General features: G+C 67.4%; 2 protein-coding genes across 2 annotated transcripts; one reads left to right on the top strand and one right to left on the bottom strand.

Moving 5' to 3' along the window:
* Nucleotides 1-340: 340 nt before the first annotated feature.
* Nucleotides 341-5,213, bottom strand: GIPR (gastric inhibitory polypeptide receptor). The gene is made up of 13 exons (XM_040054205.1): nucleotides 5,157-5,213; nucleotides 4,670-4,757; nucleotides 4,489-4,596; nucleotides 4,287-4,408; nucleotides 3,295-3,398; nucleotides 2,757-2,910; nucleotides 2,166-2,319; nucleotides 1,638-1,698; nucleotides 1,487-1,556; nucleotides 1,265-1,353; nucleotides 689-827; nucleotides 549-590; nucleotides 341-463 (listed from the first exon to the last, which is right to left on the bottom strand). The coding sequence occupies exons 1-13, from the start codon at nucleotides 5,211-5,213 to the stop codon at nucleotides 341-343; spliced, it is 1,311 nt and encodes a 436-aa protein (XP_039910139.1).
* Nucleotides 5,214-6,425: 1,212 nt separating this feature from the next.
* OPA3 (outer mitochondrial membrane lipid metabolism regulator OPA3) lies at nucleotides 6,426-8,864 on the top strand. The gene is made up of 2 exons (XM_040054206.2): nucleotides 6,426-6,582; nucleotides 8,404-8,864. Exons 1-2 carry the CDS (start codon nucleotides 6,441-6,443, stop codon nucleotides 8,847-8,849), a joined length of 588 nt encoding a protein of 195 aa, XP_039910140.1. The 5' UTR covers nucleotides 6,426-6,440; the 3' UTR covers nucleotides 8,850-8,864.
* The last annotated feature ends 684 nt before the right edge of the window (nucleotides 8,865-9,548 follow it).

Genomic DNA, 9,548 nt, shown 5'->3' with positions numbered 1-9,548 from the left:
ATTTTCGGGGTACAAACCTGGGGACCCCCCCCGTGTCCCCAAGGTGTCAGACCCCCCCCTCCCCAGGCCCCCGAGGTGTTGAGCCCCCCCTGCTCCCCAAACACCCGAATCCCCCAGATTTCGCCCCAAATTGACCCCAAAACCCGCGCCCCAAACTCTTGGAGACCCGCCCCTGCCAGCACCCACAGGTGCCCCATAGGTACGCACAGGTGCCCCCCCAGCACCCACCGGTGCCCCCCGCCACCCACAGGTGCCCCCAAAATACCCCCCTCAGCACCCATAGGTACCCACAGGTGCCCCCCAGGTGCCCCCCCAGCACCCACAGGTGCCCCCCGCCGCTTCAGCAGCCGCTCTCGGCCACCGGGCGCTGCCCCCGCCGGGAGGGACCCCTCGGGGGGGCCCTGGGGGGGCCGGGCACGCCCAGGCGGCAGCGCTGCCACCCCCGCCGGACCTCAGCCTGCACCTGCGGGCGGCATGTCGCGACACGTCGCCATCTCGCCGCGGCGCGGGGGCGCCGTGTCGCGACAGGCGCGCGGGTCGGGACGCACCTCCTTGTTGGTGAAGCAGTACAGGACGCTGACCACCAGCCCCTGGGCGAGGGGAGCGTGGGAAGCGCGGGGATCAGCCCGAGTTAACCCTCCCCAAAAAAAAAGCCCGTTTGACCCCCGCCCGTGTCCCCCCCCCTCACCTGCGCAGAGGTGAGCAGCAGGTGCAGGCAGAGCCGCGCCAGCCTCAGGCCGCCGCCGCCTTCGCCCTCCCCGGCCAGGGCAAAGAGAACTTCGTGAACTCCCAGCAGCGGGATCAGCGTCAGCGTGGAGCGCGCCAGCCTGGGGACAGCGGGGACAGCGATGGGGACAGCGATGGGGACAGCGATGGGGACAATGGGGACAATGGGGACAGCGACGGGGACAATGGGGACAGCGATGGGACAGCGGGATCAGCGTCAGCGTGGAGCGCGCCAGCCTGGGGACAGCAGGGACAGCGATGGGGACAGCGGGGACAGTGGGGACAGTGATGGGACAATGGGGACAGCGATGGGGACACGGCTGGGGACAGCCAGGGACAACTCCGGGCACGGGGACACACCTGGGGACACACCCGGGGATGGGGGAGCCCTTGGGGACCCGGTGTCCCCACCCGACCCAGGTGTCCCCGTGTCTCTCCCCTCCCCGATGTCCCCACCCAGGTGTCCCCGGTGTCCCCGTGTCCCCCCCCCCCTCCTCCCCGATGTCCCCACCCCACCCAGGTGTCCCCGCGTCCCCACCTGAGCCGCGTGTCCCCGCGGGACACCTGGTGCGCGCGCACCTTGGCCACCAGGATCCGCACGATCCGCACGAACACCACGAAGTTCACCTGGCGGGGACCGGTGGGGAGGTGACACCCGCGGTGACACCCGCGGTGACACCCGCGGTGACACCCGCGGTGACACCCGCGCGCCCTCCGGGGACGCCACCCGCCCCCCCCCCCGCCCCGCGGTGTCACCAACCGCGACAGCCGCCAGGATGGGACAGCGGATCACCCACCACACCGCCACCTTCTCGTTGCGCTCCCAGCACCTGCGGGGGCCACGCCCGTGTCACCTGGGTCCCCTGGGAGGGGACAGGGACGGGGACGGGGCCGGGGACAGGTGCGCTCACCCCTCGTTCTCGTACAGGTAACGCAGCACAACCCAGGGCACCACGAAGAGCACGGGGACACCTGGGGACGGGGGGGGGAGGGGACACACCTGGTTAGGGGGGGACACAAAGGCACGGGAGGGGACACGGGGGGACAGGTGACACAGGTAACACGGTGACACAGTGACACAACGACACAGGTGACACAGGTATCACAATAACGCAATAACACAGTGGCACGGTAACACGGTGACAGATGACACAGGTGACACAGGTGGCACAGGTGACACAGGTATCACAATAACGCAATAACACAGTGGCACGGTAACACGGTGACAGGTGTCACAGGTGACACAGGTGTCACAGGTATCACAATGACGCAATAACACAGTGGCACGGTAACACAGTGACACGGTGACAGGTGTCACAGGTGACACAGGTGGCACAGGTGTCACAGGTATCACAATAACGCAATAACACAGTGGCACGGTAACACGGTGACAGGTGACACAGGTGACACAGGTGGCACAGGTGACACAGGTGTCGCACCCCAGCCCAGCAGCAGGAAGGCGGGCAGGCAGCGGCGGCCCGAGGTGGCGAGCAGGAGGCGCAGCAGGAACAGCCCCTCGCCCATGGCCCACGCGTAATTGGCGCCCACGCAGTACTGAGCCAGGCTCTGCGCCACGCGGCACGCGGGGCCCGCCTGCGGCGACACCGCTGTCCCCTCCCCTCTGTCCCCTCCCCTCTGTCCCCTCCCCTCTGTCCCCTCCCCGCTGTCCCCTCCCCGCTGTCCCCGAGGGCGGCCCCGACCCCGCGCGGCACCAGCGGAGGGTGACAGCCACCCGCGCGGGTGTCCCCTCCCTCCCGCGAGTGTCCCCAGGGGTGTCCCCTCCCTCCCATGGGTGTCCCCTCCATCCCATGGGTGTCCCAATGGGTGTCCCCAAGCTGTCCCCTCCCTCCCGCGGTGTCCCCACGTGTCCCCATGGATGTCCCCAGCTGTCCCGCGATGTCCCCAGGTGTCCCCTCTGTCCATCCCGCAGTGTCCCCAGCTGTCCCCAGCTGTCCCCAGCTGTCCCCTCCGTCCCTCCCGCCGTGTCCCCAGGTGTCCCCACGGGTGTCCCCAGCTGTCCCCGCGCCCACCTGCACGCCCAGCAGCTGCAGGAGGTGGCCGTGTCGCTGTCCCCGGCGGTGGCCGTGCGGCAGCAGCGCGTCCCGGGTGAGGATGGCGGCGGCGCGGAGCGCGAACGACACGAACAGGTTGGCGTGGATCAGGTTCCGCGTGCAGCGCAGGCGCCTGGGGACAGCGACGGCGACAGGGGACACCCCGGGGACACCCTGGGACACCCTGGGGACACCCTGGGGACACCCCCGGGGACAGCCTGGGACACCCGGGGACACCCTGGGGACACCCCAGGGGACAGCGACACGGGACAGTCCCGGGACAGTGACACGGGGACAACGCTGGGGGACAGCGGCACGGAGAGTGACAGTGCCCAGGTGTGACAGCCTCAGGTGTGACAGTGCCCGGGTGTGACAGTGCCCGGATGTGACAGTCCCGGGTGTGACAGTGCCCAGGTGTGACAGTCCCGGGTGTGACAGCCTCAGGTGTGACAGTGCCAGGTGTGACAGTGCCCAGGTGTGACAGTCCCAGGTGTGACAGCCCCAGGTGTGCCCGTACCTGAGGAGCAGCAGCAGCAGCAGCGCCACCAGCAGCGCGACAAGGGACAGCGAATATCCCACGGTGTAGAGCAGGCGGAATTGCTCCAGCAGCCAGGCCTGGCGCTGCGGGGACACGGGGACAGCGGGGGACAACGGGGGACAGCGGGGACAGGGCGTGGGAACAGCACGGGGTGTGTGACACAGGGCACGGGACGTGTCACAGCACGGGGACAGCAGGGGACACGGCCCGGGGGTGGGACACGGGGCACGGCACAGCGCGACACAGGCGGCGACACACGTGGCGGCACAGCACAGCGCCACACGGTGTCACACGGGGCGCAGCGCGACACGGGACGCAGCGCGACACGGGACACAGCGTGACACACACGGCACAGCGTGACACGGGGCGCAGCGCGACACACGCGGGGCACGGCACAGCGTGACACACGCGCGGCACAGTGTGACACGGAGCGCGACACGGGGACGGGCGCGTGGCGCCTCCCAGCGTGGTGGCACCCCACTGTGTCACCCTGCGGTGTCCCCCCGCTGTCCCCTCTCTGACCCCGCGCTGCTCCCGCCCTGTCCCTCCTCTGTCCCCTCTCTGTCCCCGCTTTGTTCCCTCCTCTGTCCCCTCCTTTGTCCCCTCTCTATCCCCGCTCTGTCCCCACTCTGTCCCCACCGTGTCCCTCCTCTGTCCCCCCTGTGCCCTCCCTGTCCCCTCTCTGACCCCGCGCTGTCCCTGCTGTGTCTCCGCTCTGTCCCCACTTTGTCCCCTCTCTGTCCCCCCACCTTGTCCCCTCTCTGTCCCCTCACTCTCCCCCCTTTGTCCCCCATCTGTCCCCTCCCTGTCCCCCCTATATCCTCTCCATGTCCCCACGTTGTCCCTCCTCTGTCCCTGCTCTGTCCTCTCTCTGTCTCGTCTCTGTCCCGCCTCGATCCCCGCCGTGTCCCCGCCGTGTCCCCCCTCTCTCTCCCCTCCCTGTCCCCTCCCTGTCCCCTCCCCGTCCCCACCTGCAGCGGCTGCACCTGCGCCAGGTCCTCGCACTGGGAGTTGTCCTGCCAGGGCCGGCCGCTGTCGTCGGTCACCCAGCGCCCGTCGGGGCCGCAGCGCCGCGCCACCACCCCGCCCTGCACTGTGCGACAGCGCTGTCACCCGCTGCCACCCGCTGCCACCGTCTGTCACCCGCTGTCACCCGGGGGCGGTGGCCCTTACCTCGGTGGTGCCAGGGCAGGTACCAGGGGCAGGGGACAGTGGCCGTGCTGTTGGGGACAGCGTCCCCCCAGCACGCGTACAGGTCGAAGCTGCGGTTGCAGACGGGTCCTGGCGGGGTCACGGGGTCACCCACGGTGTCCCCAAAGTGTCCCCGAGGTGTCCCCGAGGGGTGGCGGCTCACCTGCGGGGGGCGGGGCCAGGCGCAGGTGCAGCTCGCAGAGCTGGCGGTACCGGTGCCAGGCGGCCACGGTGGCCTGGGCGGAGCGCTCCTGAGGGGACAGAGGGGACATCTGGGGACATCTGGGGACATCTGGGGACATTGGGGACATTGGGGACATTGGGGACATGGGGGACAGCAGGGACATCAGTGGGGACAGTGAGGGACAGTGAGGGATGGAGGGGGACATCGGGGACAGCAGGGGACATTTGGGGACAGCGGGAACAGCGGGACAGAGGGGACATCGAGGGACATCGGGGGACAACGGGAGACGGAGGGGTGACACTGCGGGGACATCGAGGGATAGAGGGGGACATCGGGGGACAGCAGGAGAGCGTGGAGGGACAGCAGGGGACATCGTGGGACATGAGAGGGGACATCGGGGGACATCAGAGGGGACATCAGAGGGGACATCGGGGGACACGGAGCGCTCTCGGGGGGGGGGTCTCACCTCTGCTCCCTGCGGGACGTGGCCCAGCGGGGCGGGGGTCGCTGCCAGCTGTCCCATGCTGTCCCCTGGCTGTCCCCTGGCTGTCCCCCGGGGGGTCCCGCGGTGTCGCGCGGGCGCGGTGCCGCTGTCCCCAGCCCGGTGTCGCCGCTCCCGGCTCCGCGCGTGGCTCTGTCACCCTCGGGTGACACCGGCAGGGTCTGGCACCGCCCCCGGGAGGGGCGGGGGGCGCGGGGAGGGGGCTCGGGAGGAGCCTGGGTGTCACCAGGGGGGTCCCAATGTCACCCAAGGGGGTCCCCGTGTCACCAGGGGGGGTCTCAGTGTCATCCAAGGGGGTCTCAGTGTCACCAGGGGGGTCCTAGTGTCACCTACGGGTGTCCCAATGTCACCGGGGGGGGGTCTCAGTGTCACCAGGGGGGTCTCAGTGCCAATTACAAGGGTCCCAGTGTCCCCAGGTGTGTCCCCAATGTCCCCCATTGTCTCGCAGTGTCCCCCCAGGTGTGTCCCAGTGTCACCCCAGGTGTGTCCCAGTGTCCCCAGGTGTGTCCCCAATGTCCCCCATTGTCTCGCAGTGTCACCCAGGTGTGTCCCAGTGTCCCACAGTGTCCCCCAGGTGCGTCCCAGTGTGCCCGGTGTGTCCTCAATGTCCCCCACCTATGTCCCAGTGTCCCCCAGTGTCCCCAGGTGCATCCCCAATGTCCCCCATTGTCTCGCAGTGTCCCCCAGGTGCGTCCCAGTGTGCCCGGTGTGTCCCCAGTTGTGTCACCAATGTCCCCCACAGGTGTCCCAATGTCCCCCATTGTCTCGCAGTGTCCCCAGGTGTGTCCCCAATGTCCCCCAGTGTCTCGCAGTGTCCCCCGGGTGTCTCGCAGTGTCCCCCAGGTGTGTCCCAGTGTCCCCCACAACTGTCCCAATGTCCCCCAATGTCCTCCAGTGTCCCCCAGTGTCCCTCAGGTGTGTCCCACTGTCCCCCACAGGAGTCCCAGTGTCCCCCAGTGTCCCCCAGGTGTGTCCCCAGTGTCCCCCACAGGTGTCCCAGTGTCCCCCAATGTCCCCCGATGTCCCCCAGCGCCCCCAACCGCGTGGGCGTGTCCCCAGTGGAACAGAGGGGGCGTGTCCCCAGTGGAACGGGTGGGCGTGTCCCCAACGGCAAAAGGGGGCGTGTCCCCCGCAGGAGGAGGGGCCGCGCGCCTCCGCCAGGGGGCGCCCCGCCCTCCCCCCGCCGGCCCCCGCTCGTGACGTCATCCGCGCGCGCCCGGCGCCGCCCCCACACGCGCGCCCCCGAGGATGGTGGCGGGCGCGTTCCCGCTGGCCAAGCTGCTGACGCTGGGCGCGCGCCAGCTCAGCCGCCCCCTGGCCGCGCGCATCAAGGCGGGGGCGCGCGCGTCCCCCTTCTTCCGCACCTACATCTGCCTGCCCCCCGCCCAGCGTGAGTGACCCCCGCCTCGGGTGGGGGACACACCCCCGGGGAGGGGACAGCGGGGTCACGCGGGGGTCACGGGGCGCCGCCGACACCTGGGGACACCTGGGGACACCTGGGGACACCTGGGGACAATGGGGGGGGTGAGGAGGGGGTCGGGGGGGGGGGGACGGACAAGGGCGTTGGGGACACGCGGGGACGCTGTGGTGGGGGGCGGTGGGGGGGATCGGGGGGGGATTGGGGGGGATTTGAGGGGTGGGATTGGAGAGATCTGGGGCTGGATTTGGGGTGGGAATTGGGCTGGGAATTGGGGCTGGATTTAGGGCTGGATTTGGGGGATTTGAGGGGTGGGTTTGGGGGGGATCTGGGGCTGGATTGGGGTGGGATTTGGGGGGATTTGGGAGTGGATTTGGGGGGATTTGGGGGTCGGTTTGGGGGGGATTTGGGGGTTGGTTTGGGGAGATCTGGGACTGGATTTGGGGTGGGAATTGGACGGGAATTGGGGCTGGATTTGGGGCTGGATTTGGGGGATTTGAGGGGTGGGATTGGGGAGATCTGGGGCTGGATTTGGGGTGGGAATTGGGTGGGAATTGGGGCTGGATTTGGGGGAGATCTGGGGCTGGATTTGGGGCTGGGTTTGGGGGATTTGAGAGGTGGGTTTGGGGAGATTTGGGGTTGGATTTGGGGGGGATCTGGGGCTGGATTTGGGGGATTTGAGGGGTGGGTTTGGGGGGGATCTGGGGCTGGATTGGGGTGGGATTTGGGGGTCAGTTTGCGGAGGTTTGAGCGGAATTTGGGGCTGGATTTGGGGGATTTCTGGGGCTGGATTTGGGGGATCTGGGGCTGGATTTGGGGGGCAATCTGGGGCTGGTTGGGGAGAATTTATGGCTGGGGTTGGGGGGGAGTTGTTATTGAATTTGGGGGGATCTGTGACTGGATTTTGTGAGGATGTGTGGCTGGATTCTGGGAATCTGTGACAGGATTTGTGGGGGGATCCAGGGGTTGATTTGGGGGGGGGGGATCTTGGGTTGGTTCGGAGGGATTTGTGGATGGATTTTGGGGGGATTTGTGGCTAGATTTGGGGAATCTGTGACTGGATTTGGGGGGAATTTGTGGCCGGATTTGGGGGGAATTTGTTGCCAGATTTGGGGGATTTGTGGCTGGATTTGGGGGGATCTGTGACTGGATTTTCGGGGGGATCCAGAGGTTGATTTGGGGGGGGATCTGGGGTTGGTTCGGAGGGATTTGTGGCTGGATTTTGGGGGATCTGTGACTGGATTTGGAGGGAATTTGTGGCCAGATTTAGGGGAATCTGTGACTGGATTTTGGGGGATCTGTGGCTGGATTTGGGGGGAATTTGTGGCCAGATTTGGGGGGATCTGTGACTGGATTTGGAGGGAATTTGTGGCCAGATTTGGGGGATTTGTGGCTGGATTTAGGGGAATCTGTGGCTGGATTTTGGGGGATCTGTGGCTGGATTTGGGGGGAATTTGTGGCCGGATTTAGGGGAATCTGTGACTGGATTTTGGGGGATCTGTGGCTGGATTTGGGGGGAATTTGTGGCCGGATTTGGGGGGGGATTTGTGGCCGGATTTAGGGAATTTGTGGCTGGATTTGGGTGATCTGTGACAGGATTTTGGGAGGTTTTGTGGCTACATTTTGGAGATCTGCGGCCGGCTTTCGCGAACGATCCGGGAGTTGCTCCGGGTGGGATTTCTACCCAGCCCCGGCGGGAATCTCCCGCTGAACCTCGCTGGCGGCGGTCCTGGGGGCGGCGGGGGGGACAACTCGCCCCCTCCCGCCTCCCCTGACCCTCCTCTCCTGCCTCAGTTTACCACTGGGTGGAAATGCGAACCAAGATGCGCCTGCTGGGCTTCCGGGGGGCGGCCGTGAAGCCGCTGAACGAGGAGGCGGCGGCCGAGCTGGGCGCCGAGCTGCTGGGGGAGGCCCTGGTCTTCGGGGTCGGGGGGCTCTGCCTCTACCTCGAGTACCTGCGCCAGGCGGGGCAGAGCCGGCGGCGCGAGGAGCACCTGGAGCAGACGCTCAGCGACCTCCGGCAGGGCCTGGAGCGCCTCCAGAGCGACCTGGAGCGGCTGCGGGCTCAGGGACACGCCCAGGGAGGGGCCGGACACGCCCCAGCCCAAGCTGTGAATGTGGCCGCTGCTGGGGCTGGCCCCGCCCCGGCCGGCTCTGGACACGCCCCTGAGGGCTCAGGACACGCCCCTGTGGGGACGGGCCCCGCCCGTGTCGCGACAGGCCACGCCCCCACGCATTAAAGCCGCGTTTCGTGATCTGCCGGCGGTGCCTTTAAGGGGCGGGGCTTGGTGGGGGAGGGTGGGCGTGGCCAGTTTTGGGTGTGTCACGGGTGTAGCTTTGGGGCGGGTGTGGTCAGGTTTGGGTGTGGTTTGTGGGTGTGGTCAGCTGGGGTGTGTCCTGGGCGTGGCTTCAAGGTGGGCGTGAGCACTTTTGGGTGTGTCTCGTGGGTGTGACCACTCTGGGTGTGTCTCATGGGTGTGTCCTCAGGTGGGTGTGTCCATTTTGGGTGTGTCCCATGGGTGTGTCCTCCAGGTGAGTGTGTCCATTTTGGGTGTGTCCTCCAGGTGGGTGTGACCACTCTGGGTGTGTCCCATGGGCGTGGCCTCCAGGTGGGTGTGACCGCCACCATGGGGCGGGGTCAGCTGCGCAGAGCCGTGATTGGCGGGCACGTGCTGAGGGCGCAGCGGAGTGGGCGTGGCTCCCTCTGCAGGGGGCGTGGTCATCAAAGCCCTGCCCCGCCCAGAGACCCCTCCCCAAAATCCACCAGGGTCCCGTAGAAAACTTTATTGGTGCTGGGCTGGTGGGGGGGCGGGGGGAAGAGACCCCTCCCCACAATAACCGAAAAAAAAAAAAAAAAACAAGTGAAAAACCCAAAAGTGGCTTAAAAACGACCCCGGGTGGGGCGGGGAGAAAAGAGGGGGGGGGATTCCCCTTTCCTC

The sequence above is a fragment of the Hirundo rustica genome, assembly GCF_015227805.2.
Source record: "Hirundo rustica isolate bHirRus1 chromosome 39 unlocalized genomic scaffold, bHirRus1.pri.v3 SUPER_39_unloc_6, whole genome shotgun sequence".
Lineage (NCBI taxonomy): Eukaryota > Metazoa > Chordata > Aves > Passeriformes > Hirundinidae > Hirundo > Hirundo rustica.
The sequence above is the reverse complement of the archived record's forward strand: the minus strand, read 5'-3'. Positions and strand labels throughout refer to the sequence as shown.

What these genes read in the sequence shown, in the direction of transcription:
- OPA3 (XM_040054206.2), top strand. Translation starts at nt 6,441, where the DNA reads ATGGTGGCGGGCGCGTTCCCGCTGGCCAAGCTGCTGACGCTGGGCGCG. An exon ending in CTGCCTGCCCCCCGCCCAGC is followed by an intron (nt 6,583 to 8,403) that starts GTGAGTGACCCC and finishes CTCCTGCCTCAG; the next exon opens with TTTACCACTGGGTGGAAATG.
- GIPR (XM_040054205.1), bottom strand. Translation starts at nt 5,213, where the DNA reads ATGGGACAGCTGGCAGCGACCCCCGCCCCGCTGGGCCACGTCCCGCAG. An exon ending in CCTGCCCTGGCACCACCGAG is followed by an intron (nt 4,409 to 4,488) that starts GTAAGGGCCACC and finishes GCTGTCGCACAG; the next exon opens with TGCAGGGCGGGGTGGTGGCG. An exon ending in CTTCCTGCTGCTGGGCTGGG is followed by an intron (nt 1,699 to 2,165) that starts GTGCGACACCTG and finishes CCCCGTCCCCAG; the next exon opens with GTGTCCCCGTGCTCTTCGTG.